The sequence below is a fragment of the Ctenopharyngodon idella genome, chromosome 7, assembly GCF_019924925.1.
Source record: "Ctenopharyngodon idella isolate HZGC_01 chromosome 7, HZGC01, whole genome shotgun sequence".
In the NCBI taxonomy this organism is placed as follows: Eukaryota; Metazoa; Chordata; class Actinopteri; order Cypriniformes; family Xenocyprididae; genus Ctenopharyngodon; species Ctenopharyngodon idella.
In genome coordinates, this window is record NC_067226.1 from 10,573,172 (window position 1) to 10,587,553 (window position 14,382).

The 14,382-nt window shown below is 36.6% G+C and overlaps 1 protein-coding gene across 3 annotated transcripts in view; it reads right to left on the reverse strand.

Moving 5' to 3' along the window:
* The window catches only part of fto (FTO alpha-ketoglutarate dependent dioxygenase), a 147,251-nt gene that overhangs the window by 78,990 nt on the left and 53,879 nt on the right, over positions 1-14,382 (reverse strand). The window contains exons 8-9 of one of the 3 annotated variants that reach the window (XM_051900175.1): positions 5,231-5,355; positions 4,751-5,145 (exon numbers count right to left, since the gene is read on the reverse strand). The exons of 1 other annotated variant lie outside the window; for it this stretch is intronic. In XM_051900175.1, coding sequence (XP_051756135.1) covers positions 5,085-5,145; positions 5,231-5,355 — 186 coding nt within the window. In that variant the 3' untranslated portion in view covers positions 4,751-5,084. Of the gene's footprint in view, positions 1-4,750; positions 5,146-5,230; positions 5,356-14,382 lie in introns of those variants that run through there. One more of the 3 variants, XM_051900174.1, reaches the window with a different exon arrangement.

Consider the following 14,382-nt stretch of genomic DNA (forward strand, 5'->3'; position numbering starts at 1 on the left):
TGCGACGTAACACAACACGACAAACCCCCGACAATAAACTGATGCCTAATTCTATTTATGACATACTCCAAGCACTCGCGATACTTCTCATAAGAACAACGAATGGATTTTTGAACGGTCTCTTTGTCGCATCCAATGTAGACAGCTTCTAGCTATTGCGGCGCAGCGCGATGCGACGCGTCAACGGTCACATCTGGTCACAACGGTCACATCACATTTTTAAATGTTTAAAAATTCTTACCAATAATTAAAGTATTATGAAAGAGCACGACTTACTTGTATATTTATAAATAAACATTAACCTAGAAGTACTTTTTTTTTTTTTTTTGCTGCAAAAATTTGTTATATATTACATCAGAGCAGAGCCATTTCAAAATAACACAAGAAAATAAAACCAGAAAGCAGATTACCTAGTCTTTAGAAGTTCATAAATCCTTTCCGATTTAAATTAAATGATTAATAACTCGAGCCTTTTAATAGAGCCACTCATCCATCCAAGTACATGATCTCCTGCTCTTTTTGTCTATGAAAAACTGGTTTTGAATGACCTACATGTTTTAGTAAATTATGCCCTAAATCTGCCCTGTCCACTTAAACTTGATAGACATCTTGTGTATCTGGAGGCGGGCGAGTTCATTTTTCCACTATCTGATATACAGTATGAACGGTGGCTCCTCTCTCTCTCCTGTGGCTTCACCGAGAGTTCAACACTACACGTGCGCACAAATGCACACTTCATCTCATCCCACTTACACCTCTCTTATTGCTCCATTTTTCACTCTATCACTTTCCGAAATTGTGCGATACTGCACGAAAACAAAAGACAGAATAAGCAAAAACACAGAGATTGAGATGAAAAGGAAAAGAAGGTAAATATGAGGGAGAGCGAGACCGAAAGAAAGGGGGGTGTGGAGACAGATGGGCATTTTCCAAGATCATTTATCAAACTCAGGCCCGTTCACTCCCCTCCCCTCTCCCAAACCCCCATGTAATTCAGTAATCATTTTCATTATCATATAATGACCTTACAAAGCCTACAGCAGTTAGCACGGTCACTACAAACCACACAGCTGTTCCCGGCACTGCCCCCTTCATCACCTCCCAAACACGCAATCTGCCCACTGCAGGAATGGACTGTGACCCCCGCAGAGGTCAACGGAGGGATGTAGATGTGACAGGAGTTGTACGATCTACCTGAGCAAGGTCGGTTCTATCTGAGCGTGTGTTCACATGTGTACTTTTTACGTAAACTCGCATTGCAGCGTGTCTGTGCAGGCATAAAGGGGATGAGATCAATGGTTTTAACCCACACCACTGCGTCTTGCATATGGATGAAACAAAACCACAAGGTCGACCCCTTTCGTCTGCCAATGCAAATTAATCTCTGAGAGGTCTTCCTTCTGTAAGTGTTTGATTTTGACCTATGGAAGATAAAACATTTTTAAGAGCAAATCATTTCAGCATATTCAAAATGCACAGATGGATATGCATATATGGTCCCTTTTACAACTGGCATTAACATGCATTGCACTTAACCTTTTAAAACAGAGCTAAACCAGGGGGCCTCAGAATGACTTAAAAAAAGTATTTAAATTAAGAAATTATTACACATTTTATATTAGGTGTCTTTGGCTGTACTTGCATTAAAAAATAAGTACTATGTATTTATTGTGTTCAAGTTGCATTGTAAAACACTTTTGCTGCTATTGAGGTGGGATACGAGTAAGTTTAGGGACAGGTTTAGTGGTATGAGTAGGTTTAAGAGTGGGTTAAAAGGTAAGGGGAATAGTCTAATAATTATAGATGTACTTGCTTATCTGTATTTACATTCACATATTTCTTAAATAGAAGTACAATGTAAAAACACGTATGTACACAATAAGTGAACTGTATCAAATGATTCATTTAAATGTAAGTACATAGTAGCTCAAGACACCAAATATAAAATGGGACCCAAATTTGAACTGATATATTTAAAGAATCAAACTTTAATCTAAACTACAAAATGAATTATGGATCATTTCCCCTTCTTGGTCAATTTTAAATCGAATTATGAATTGTGGTTTATCATCGTAGTTAATATATTGATACTCTCAGAATCTGTTGTTATAATTATAGCAGAAATACCAAAAATTGCATAGTCTATATTGGGGATGCGTACGGTCGTCTGCCGGAAGCTAGTTATTTTAGATTATAAAGTTTTAAATATGGATATTTTTCTTACAAAAACCCATCACTTCGCTTCAGAAGATCTTTATTAACCCCTTGGAGCAGTGTGGAATATATTTAATGGATGGATTTTTTTTTTTTTTTTTTTTTTTTTCACTACCATTATAAAGCTTGGTAGCACCAGCATATTTCTAAATATATCTTTGATTGTGCTCGTCTGAAAGAAGATAGTCATATACACCTAGGATGGCTTGAGGGTGAGTAAATCATGGGATAATTTTCATTTTTGAGTGAACTATCCCTTTAATGGCCCCATTTAATTTCCTGAATATTAAACAATACATATTAAACACACCGGAAAAAGGTTATCATCGTAAGATATAAACTAATGTTACAGATTTTTTTTTTTCTTCTCTGTTTATTTACTAAATTTTAAATTCAAAATGGTGTGTGTCATTTTAAAAGATAAAAAAGGTGTTTGGCCTTGCATTTTCCTTCTTTCCAAACATTCCCACAGTAAAGGAAACAAGAGATTCCAGGTCTCTTTCAGTGAAATAACTCATAGGATATTAAATTGGGTGACTGGAGTGTCTGTCTGTCATTTTCAAAAAAAAGAAAAAAAGAAAACGACTAAAACATCCAAAACACAAGTCAAGAAATCCTTACATGCCCTGTAAGTCGCTTTGGATAAAAGCATCTGCCAAATGAATAAATTGAATGTGCTCATGGTAATAAACATGCAGAGTATCCCACTGTATCTGTTCAACAGTGCAAGAGCCAAAATGTTTGGAGGTGACCCGCATGAGTGCATTAGGTAAGTTAATAAGCCCGAGTACCCATAAGTCAACAGGAGGAGCCTGCAGCCACATTTAGCATCTCTGTCCCTCAGGGTAACTTCAGATAGCTGAAAGCAGGTCCAGAGGCCCCACAGTCTGCAACACTCAAACTACTGTTTAAGAAAGCAAATGTCTGTAAGACAATAAAAGCCTTAATCAATCAGACGGCTGTGCTCATGTTTATGAGCCTGTAGCGCCAACCATCCATCATTTGGTTTTTACCACTCAAAACACAGACGCAAAGACAAAAGAATGGCATAATGTGAGGAGCGGGCCTGCTGCATACTAAATTAATAAAACAATTGCAGCCTTTCACAACAAAATAAGCAACATGATTTAGCACGCTGCTCCAAGAAGTTTCTATTCAAGAAGACTGGTCAGAAATTAATGTTTGTGTTTGGTGCTGTGAGTCATGATAGTTGTTGTAACAGTCTGTCATGATAATAGTATAAATACATCACTGCATTCAGGTGAGCAAAGCATGGCATACAACGTTCACTTTATCAGCTCGTGTCGGAGGAGATATTATCAGCTATGAGTTCATTTTTGTCTTAACAGCGTCTTAACCTTAGCTCAAGCTATCTGCCTTGCCTCCCTAAATGCGATTTGTTGACAGCTACTTTACAGACCTGTGCCTGATGTTTCGAAGAGTGACGTTATCTCGCTCCAGAATGGGGGCAGGAAGTGATAGTGGAAAAGGGATGAGTTCAAACACATTGCAGAGTGTGCACACAGAGGAGTGAAGGTAGCTTTATCTAATCAAGCTGCTCCGACTGATGAAATAAACTTCCGTGAGTGTGATGCAGTGTGCAAATGTGCAAGTTGTACAGGTTAGTGTGTGTGTAACCACTCGGTTTCTTCAGCGATGAGATTTAAAATACAAAAAAATTGCTATAATAAATAGAGATTTAAAAATACACTACCGTTAAAAAGTTTTGGGTCGATAAGACAAGCAAGGTTGTTATTTGATCAAAAATATTACAACAATTTAAAATAACTGTTATATATGTAATATATAATATATTGTAATATATTTTAAAATGTAATTTATTCCTGTGATAGCAAAGCTGAATTTTCAGCATCATTACTCTAGTTTTCAGTATCACATGATCCTTCAGGAATCATTCTAATATGCTGATTTCCTGCTCAAGTAACATTTCTTATTATTAAGATTATGAGATTATTATTTATTATTATGAAACTGTGAAACATTTTTTAGGATTTTTTGCTGAATAGAAAGTTCAAAAGAACAGCATTTACATGAAATAGAAATCTTTTGTAATATTCTAAATGTCTTTACTGTCAATATCACAGTATTGCATCTAATGCGTCCATGCTGAATAAAAATATTGATTTCTTTCCAAATAAAAAAACTCCAAAACAAAACAAAAATTCATAATTTGGCTATTAACGCATACAGTAAATGCTATTTATATCATAGTAAATACAATAATATCGTTGATGCCACTATCGACAGAATAAGAATGTGAAAAAAAAAAAAAAAACAATTCCATTTCCAATTTTTCCTTTGTGTTACATTGCTGTAATATGGCAGCATTCATATTTTAGCTATTTTCTATAAAACTAAATTAAACTATTCAGGGCTAAACGTGTGTGTGTGCTTGTGTCCCTGACGCTGTCTAACAAATGAACCACGACCTGGTCTGTAGTTTTCATCGACTGATTTAAGAACGCAGTTTCAACACAACATCAACACTGTTTACAGGCCTGGGCATCACTCTGGGGTCAAAGAGAGGGGACGACCCCCTTAAAGGGGCCACTTTACAGAAACAAGAGGACAGGGAGGAGCCCTTAATGTTGTAAAGGTTAAGACACAACTTCAGCAGGGAAATTCAGTTGTTTCAGGCCTTACCAACTTATGTTCTGATCTGAATGAAGACAGATTACCACACAGACACACAGTAGTCTGTTGGGAAATAAGAAAGAAAGAAGAAATGTGTGTGTGCTATTTGTTGGTATGTATATCTATGTGCATAAGGCTGGTTCTCTCTGTTATCGGAACAAATGGGTTATGTCTCTCAGTCTCCCTTATCTCAGAGGAAGGAAGTCAATGGGCTATCAGCACATGTGTATGCGTGTGTTTGTGTGAACTCTCTCAGCCTGAAGGATTGTCCTCCTGCTGAACGAAAAAAAAAGTCCTTTCTTCTATACAATTCACTGAAGATGTGACATTAAACGTAAGAGTTTAGCACATGGGCACATACCTGTCCCTCCATGTCTGTCTGTGCTGCTGTCTGTCCGTTAGAGCGTTCAGCAAGATGTCTGCCATCTCTCTTCTGTTCTCCTGTGCAGAGTTCTCATCCTCCACCACAGCCAACAGCAGCTGAGTCTGGAAACAAACAACACAGCCAGTTGTGACTTCAAAACTACAAATGACACAAGGTCAGTTTCAGTCAGTCAATTATTACATATGCACAGCAATATAACACTACACGCTACTATTCAGAAGTTTGGGGTCAGTAAGATTTTTTATTTTTTTTTGGAAAGAAATTAATACTTTTATTCAGGATGCATTCAATTCAAAAGTGACAGCAAAGACATATGTTTAATATTACAAAAGATTTTGATTTCAAATGAATGCTGTTCTTTTAAACTTTCATCAAAGAATCCTGAAAGAACTGTATCACAGTTCCCACAAAAACTGCACAACTGCACAACATTGATAGTAATAAGAAATGTTTCTTGAGCACCAAATCAGCATATTAAAATTTTAGAAAACCATTAAAATTTCATAGATATTCAAATTATACTGCTTGAAGCCAGGCTTGACACCAATGATAAAACATTGATCTGGAGTGTCTCGTAACTTACAGGGATGTGATGTAATGTAAATGTAATTGAAATTAAAAGTCATGGCATAAGGCATGCAAGTTTTCCATTATGTGCGTTCCATTATACGCACAAAGCTATCATACAATATGGTTTCAAAAAGCTTTTTCTTTTTTTTTTTTTTTCTTAATTAATAGTTTTAATTAGTTTTCCCTATAGTAATAATAAACAGTCATTTCCTACCCATCTCATAAAAAATGGACAGAATATTAATGAGTAAATATTCTTTTTTTAAGTAATACATTTATGACTGGCACAAATATGGTAACATAAAACCACATTAGGGTTACAAAGCAGTTCTGGATCGTAAAAGATCCCTGAGCATCCTCAATAGAAAAAGAACCTCTCTTATCTTTAAATAAAGAAAATAAAGGAATCAAGCTTTACTACCAATCCCATAGACAAGCTCTTAGCCAGTGCTTAAACAAATCAATATACATTCATCCCCTTCATGTCAGAGGTCAAATCTATTCTTTATTTATGCTGCAGGACTCCATTGTACAAACACTGATGGCTAAGCCAGAATCAGAAACAGAAGGACAAAATTATATGTGCTTTTCAACAACGTTTCGGTGTACTTTTTTTTAATATAATAATATATAAACATTTTAAAATATAAACTACCATTCAAAAGTTTGGGGTTGGTAAGATTTTTAAAAATGTTTTTGAAAGAAGTCTCTTATGCTCAACAAGGCTGCATTTATGTGATCAAAAACACATAAAAACTGTAATATTGTGAAATAATATTAAAATAACTGCTTTCTATTTCTTTCTACATATTAAAATGTAATGTATACCTGTGATGGTAAAGCTGAATTTTCAGCATCATTACTCCAGTCTTCAATGTCACAAGATCCATCAGGAATCATTCCAATATGCTGATTTGCTGCTCAAGAAACATTTCTTATTATCAATGTTGTGTTGCTTCATATTTGTGTGGAATACTGTTTTTTCCAGTATTATTTGATGAGTATAAAGTTTAAAACAATACAGCATTTATTTTATCTTTTGTAGCACTGTAAATGTCTGTACTGCCACTGTTGACCCACTTAATGCATCCTTTATAGGAAATTTATTTGAAAAAAAAGTTACTGAAAAAAGTTTTGGAACACAGTTTGACCGCATAAAGAGAGACCAATATGTTCAATGAAGATGAAGTCAAATTTTAAGTTCAGTTAGTAGACAGTGTTTACTGAAGTTCTCCAAACCTCCAATGGCCATAAAAAATGAGTATCCAGCCCCAAAATAACTAAGGACAAAGAACTAAGGAAAAAAACAATATTTATAGGCATATGGAAGACATAATTTCGACAGCCTTGTGATAGGTCAAAAATACAGATAATTCTAGCAATATCCGGACATGATATTTAGTTCTTTACACAAATGTGGTTATTTATCATAAGGGTCAGAGAAGAGTCATAAATCCCAAAAGGGCACATTTGGGTGACTGTTTCTCCTGGAGACTGTTCCTTTGGCATGGTCACATTCCTAAACAACCCCTCCTTTCAAGGTTGAGACACACCACATCACTGGACTGAACAATCATCCATACAGAGCAAACCTGAGTGATATGAACTTCTACTAACAAAAGTTGGTGCTGTAAATGGTTCTGTAAACAATAAATAATAACACTTGGCACTATTACTGTATTCCTGAGATGGGTCAGACCCTCAGTCATTTCTCAGAACATTAAATAAAGACATTGCCTGTAACATTAATACCAGGACAGATTTAAGAAACTATGATTTCCTATTCGTTCTAACAAAAGAGGAGTGGGATGTAAATCCACCCCTTCAGTATTTTAATATAAAAATTTAAAATGTAAATATAAACATTACATATAAAAAATATTTTTAATATATTATTTTAAAGGTATCTGAGTTTTCTTCTCTTTTAAAAAGATGTAAGATGTCAAACTTTTCCTCTCTCGTTGTCTTTCTCTACAGTAGCAGGACTTAAAATGATTGACAGGTGAGAAAGCTTACGCAAAAAGTGCTCTCAGCGTTGGTTCACCTCACCTGTTTCACAGCGATCTCTTTTTTCTTTATTTCTTTTCATCCCGCGTTCATCCGTAAGACAGCACTTCTGTCTCTCACTGAAGCATTACCTGTCAGCGGTCGTTACCTGTTAGAGTCATCCTGTCTAAGAAAGCACCAGGTGAAAGAGTCTGCCAAGACTAACTCTGACTGTGGGGTCACAAGGTCAGCTGAAACACATCAGACTAAACATAGATGACACAACAACACTGACTCATGATCATGTGTGTGTGTGTGTGTGAGAGAGAGAGAGAGACTGTGTATAATGTGTTTACAATGCGGGTTGATGAGAGAAATTTACACAACCAACTTGCGTTTACCACCCTATATATGCCCACCTTATCTGTGTGTGTGCCCTTGTTTACCCCTGAATGACGGTAGCTGTCGTCAGCTGGGTGATGTTGTGCAGTGCTCCTGGGTTCAGGACCACAGTGAAGAGGGTGAGACAGAGGGCAAGTGACTAACAGAGGCGGCTGTGTGTATTTGTACAAGGAAACACACTTCGGGTTACCCCACGCTAACAGAGGGGAAGTATAAACACACATGCACACTCACCATGACTATGTGGCAGGTACACCAGCCAACCAATAGCAGAAAGGCCATCCAAAATACCTATAGAAACCTGAACAGCTAGTGTCAGACAGGAGACACTAAGATAATGTATGACATGAGCACTTAAAACACATAACAGCCAGTGGGCATTCTTTAGAAAACCTACGTTTGACAAAACACACACACTAAATTTACACAGCTAGACTGTATTTTATAATTTTGTAAAACATACAAAACATAGGCAATGTGACAAACACAAGGTACAGAAAGCATCATTTTCATTTACGTCAGTATGATTTTCTGTTTGACAATATTGTTTTAAAACATGTTAAATGGAATTTCCGCATTTATGTATCAATTAATGAACGTGTATGTTTTCATACAGTCATAGATCATTTTAAATGTCAAGCGCATTAAACTTATGTCTTAAATCTTATTTCTTAAATGGAGAATTTAAAAATAATCCTTTACTCAAGCTGATGTCATTCTACAACTTTAGGATTTTCTGTCTTCTGTGGAAAATACAATATTTTGAGAAATGTCTCAATGTTTTTTTGTCCGTACAATGAAAGTCAATGGTCATCAAAATGGTTTAGTTACCAATATTCTTTGGTTTATTTTTTATTTTTTCTCTCTCTCTCTTCTTCCAAAGAATAAAGAAAGTCATACAGGTTTGGAACAACATGTATTGAAATGAAATGCGTGATCTCGTTTGGGAGGGGGGCTGCATCCGAAAACCTAGGAAGCTGACTTGTTGCCTCGCTGCCCTATCAGGCACCGACTTTGCCGGCAGTGTTTGCACACAAAGGCACCTCACGAAACTGATTTCAGACAGACTTCTGAGGCAGCACAACCTTTTAATGATCTACAGCAAAATAGTGTGAGCTTTGGTGATAACTAAGCAAATATTTAATAACTACAATAGTAATTTCTAGCTAGAAATGACATCAAAAGTGGAAAACAATGGTCAAAAACGTACATTTACACACAAATTGACCACCAACCGCAACTTTCAGACGCCATCTTTATTTCTTTGCTCAGCGGTCACAGAATGAAAAGCTCAGGATTGTGGGATATCAAAGGCAGCGAAGGATACATCTATGCGGTCTTCAAAAATCGATCAGATGAAGGCTTCTCATGAGACAGGAAGTGAAGATAACTTTGGATTCGGATGTGCCTTGATGCCTTTCTAACTTGGAATGCGTCCTCCGAAAGCAGCATTTTTAGGTTAAGTTTTTGGATGCAGCCAAGTATTCAGTGCTGAGCAACAGTGACACAGCTGGCTTCGTAGGTCACATGACAGTGGCACCATGGCGCATACAAAATGTCTGGATTGTATTCAAACTACACACATGAACTTTTATATCAATATAAAATAATTCAACAGTGAAGAAGCAAATTCTTCTTCAAACGCAGTACACACTCTCACCATAAATGTGGAAGCAGCTAATGTAAGCTATGTATCAAATCAGCAGAGTGACCAAAGTTGTACAGTAATTCATCACACCATCTATGAACTACGGCATCATCTACGTTCCACTAATGTTTGGCAATCAAAAAATTAGTTTGAATACATTTTGTCTACATTGTTATGTTTTATCTTTTAAAACTTGACAAACCTCTTTTCTGTGAAATGCTTAGCTTGAAAAGAGCTATCTTTCTTTCAAATAAATGTCATTCATACAATTGAATGTGTAGTTGAGGTGTCCTGTTATGTCCAGGACAGATGGTCCTCACCCCAGTCGATGTACTGAAGCACTGTAAGGGTACAACTACAGCAGAGTACTATGAAGACTATGCCATATTAGATGTAGTAGAGACAATATATACATATACATGCATGCCTATGTGTGTGCGTGTGAGTGTGTGTGTGTGTGTGTGTGAGAGAGAATGAGAGTTTGGCCTTTCAGCCACGTTGACCCTCTGATCTCTCTGAGGCTCATCAATTACCTCTCCCCTCAGAGCCAGCACGCTGAGAGAATGGATTATATGAAGTGTAAAACATTAGAAAAATGTGTTCACAACATCACAGCAATGTATCCGAGGACAGAGGAGGGGACAGATAATAGAAACCCAGCTGCTGAAGAGCCCAACGCAACAAGTGCAAGCGTTTGAAGGCATTGTTGGGCAGCTCTGTGGGCCGCAGGCTTTTGTGCTGGGGATTGTGATTCTTCTAGCCAGAGGCAACTGGACATATGCTTTTTGCTTGAGCTAATGAGGCAAAGGCTAAAAGCTTTGTGATTTTCTTTTTTTTCCCTCTGCCTCAGTTTGTCTCCCTCTCTCTCTCTCTATCTCTTTTAGGTGGGAAAGTTTTAAAAAGGCGACTACAAACCAAAAGCCCTTGATAACATCTCAAAACACCAAATCTGCTGCCTAATGTGTCTAGAGATTGAGAGTTTAATGACTCTACCACTCCTGCTGTACGCAATATGAGCTCCACAAATCTTACAGACCTGAAGAGCAGTTCCATTCAAAAGACTTCAAATATATTCAGCGGATACAAAAATTGACACACAAAACAATTAGCAAGTTATCACTGATAATAATAGTACTAATAAATCAGGGAAATGCATTGTGGTAATACCATGTTTATGGCCAAGTACTATCGTAGTACTATATGGTAGTCTTTGAAGTACTTTGGAAAAGTACATGAGAAAAGTAATTTAGCATCATGATGTATAGAAGCATCATGGCATTATTATCTGTGGTCACTGTATCATAGCACCACCATTACATTAAATATGTAGTTATCACAAAAATATTAAGCAGCACAACTCTTCAACATTGCTAGTAATAACAAATGTTTCTTGAGCAGCAAATCAGCATATTAGAATGATTTCTGAGGATCATGTGAAACTAAAGACTTGAATATTGGCTGCTGGAAATTCAGCTTTGCCGTCACAGGAATACATTTAATTTTTAAATACATTAAAATAGAATTTTAGCATTAACCTAAGACCTTTTAATGGTAGCATGCACTGTATATTTAAGGGTTGGTTATGCTAACTAATGCAATACCAATGTCTTTAAAATACTTTTGCTGTTCTCTAAGCTCTGTCTCTTGAATGTATCACTTTCGTTGTGACTTCATACCCACTTCCACTCTCTGTCATACACAAACATATGTATACACATAAGCCTCATCTTTCTCCACCTCCATCTCCTTCTGGATCTGCCTGCTGATTGGAGATTAGAGATTAGCATCTTGTACCCACGTTTCTCCTGCCAGTGAAAGCTTTTGGCAGTGGGAGTGAGGCCAAAACCTCACTCTCCACACAGATTCATTTTCAGCACTTAAAGAATGTGAACTCTAGGCAGAGATTACCATCACATAGACCTGAAGCCATTTTCATTACATGTCTTTTTTTTTCCTACGGTGGCTGAAATGTGACATTGGGGAAAACGATTAACGTTGGCTAGCCGCTAAAAGAACGAAACCCAACCCAAGTTGTACTGACTACAATTTATGATGTTATAGGAGACACTGTGTTGTGTAATTTATATGTCATCTAAATGCTGAAAATATCAGTAGTGAAGAGAATGAAGTAATATGCTTCAGTGGTTTTGGGAAGCCTGAGGGCTCTTGTATAGCAGGACACATTTTTCCAGTGCATTAGTTATATGTATGAGTAAGTGTAACAAATAAAAGAATTTTCTTTCCAAAATCTGATAGCTTAATACCTCCAGCTAGAATGCCTTAAAAAATATGTGTAGGAATCATTCGCTATGACATGTAAGTATAATATTAGTGAGTAAATGGATAGAAACAGACACTCACATTGAGTACACCATATAAAAGAGCAGAGAATAATGTTTATAGCCCGTACAAGCAAAACCTATTCATTAAAGCATAAAAACTGCTCATAAGGCATAAACCCTGTTCATAATGTATAATAAACTGGCTCAATTCACATTATGTTATAATTACTTTCACTGGTAAAACTTTCTATGAAGCCTTTTAAAGTAGAGATTGATCAATAATGGTTTTTCATGATTAACACAGACACAGATGATTTTTCCAACAACTGATATGTGATTATACTTATTTATTATTGTTTTATTTGTTTATAATAATAATACAGTATGTATTATATTTTTTTTATATTATTATACAAAGCTGTTGTGCAATCTAGAGGGTAATAATTTATTGATATCTTTGTTTTGATGTCTAATTGAAAGAGTATTATCCGTATGAAAATCGTAAATAAAATTTAGTTTTGAACCAATTATCATCTATCTCTATAAAAAAGCATTCTGAAATCCATTATGATGATTATGTTAATGCAGTAACACTTTAAAATAAGGTCTCATTTGTTAACAGTAGTTAATGAGTGAACTAACATAAACTAACAATGAGCAATATATTTTGGTATTATAACAGCAAATTCAGCATTTATTAAACTTTGTTAATGATAAAAGTTTTCATGTTAGTTCACAGAGCATTAAAGGGATAGTTCATCCAAAAATGAAAATTCTGTCATTATTTACTCATCCTTATGTTGTTCCAAACCTGTATGAATTTCTTTGTTCTGCAGAACACAGAGGAAGATATTTGGAAGAATGTTTGTAACCAAACACATCTCGCCCCCCCATTGACTAATATAGTATTTATTTTTCCTACTATGGTAGTCAAAGGGAGGCGAGATCTGTTTGGTATCTCAGATCATTTTGTATCTCAGAAGACTTTCATGAGTTCTAATCAGAGGGCCTTCATGTGGGTTATCATTCAGAACCAATCTGCAACAATTTCAAGAGTCCTCGCCAATAACATGTGATTTGACTTTCTTGTGGTCAAGCTTGCTTCATTTCGGTGTAAGATGCTGAATTTGCTATCTAATCCCAAAATCATCATTTGCCACTTTCCACTGCACCATACGAAACAGCCAGAGAGAGACAGAGAGAGAGAGAGAGAGAGAGAGAGAGAGAGAGAGAGAGAGAGAGAGAGAGAGAGATAGAGAGAGAGAACGGAAGAGAGAGTTGAAAGTGAGGGGATCATAACACATTTCTACAGGAACATTTCCCCTTGGAGAAGGAGAGAGTGTTTACTATCAAACACATCTGTGTCTATTCATCTCAGCCAGAGTGTCATCCCTCGCTCTCAACTTCTGTCCAAACACAAACAAACAAACACAAAAACAAACACAAAGACTGCAACTTCTGAGTATGCATCAGCCACCAGGCTGCACTTCTGCGTAACACGTCTTCACACGCAGACACTCTCTCTCTCTCTGTCTCCTTTTATACCATCTTCTTTCTCTCCCTCCTCTCCTAAAACCTCTGGAATTATCTGCAATATCTTCTTTATAATTCCTTTCTTTCTTTGCGATTTTTCAAGCGAATCCAACAATTTTACAGTGGCTTGGCATCAGGATCTTCCATTCTTCCCCTCATTGTTCTGAACCGTGGCTTAACTCGGTTAAGAGCCCCAACATGATAGCCAACCTGGTGATTCTTGAGGAATTAAAAGAAAGGATAGAGGAGAGAGACAGACACATTAGACACACAAAGACATATATCTACTAAATAAGTCGGCCTCTACCTGACCGGCAGTAAACTGAACACGTCTGTGTTCCTCAGTAGAATTTAATAAAGCATATATGCAGTGTTTGTGTGTGTATCCACAGTAGTGATTAATCAGTCATGGTCCGTAATTCCAGATCTTATTCCTCTTTCTTCAGCCGCTTATCTCACTGATCAAGGAGTGAGCTGGAAAAACTGCAGAGTAAATAAATAAATAAACAAAGCGCTTAATAAACCGAGAGAGTGAGGAGGGTTTCAGGAGATAAGACAGATCAGGCATTATAAAGCACTTATTGGTTTTCTAAGAAAAAGAAAAATTTGACTTCAAAGAGTTCAGCGGCTGTCAGAGAGCGTCTGCCCCAGAACAAGCTGAGTTACACTCAACACCAGCAGAACAAGACTGAACCGTCTGCACATAA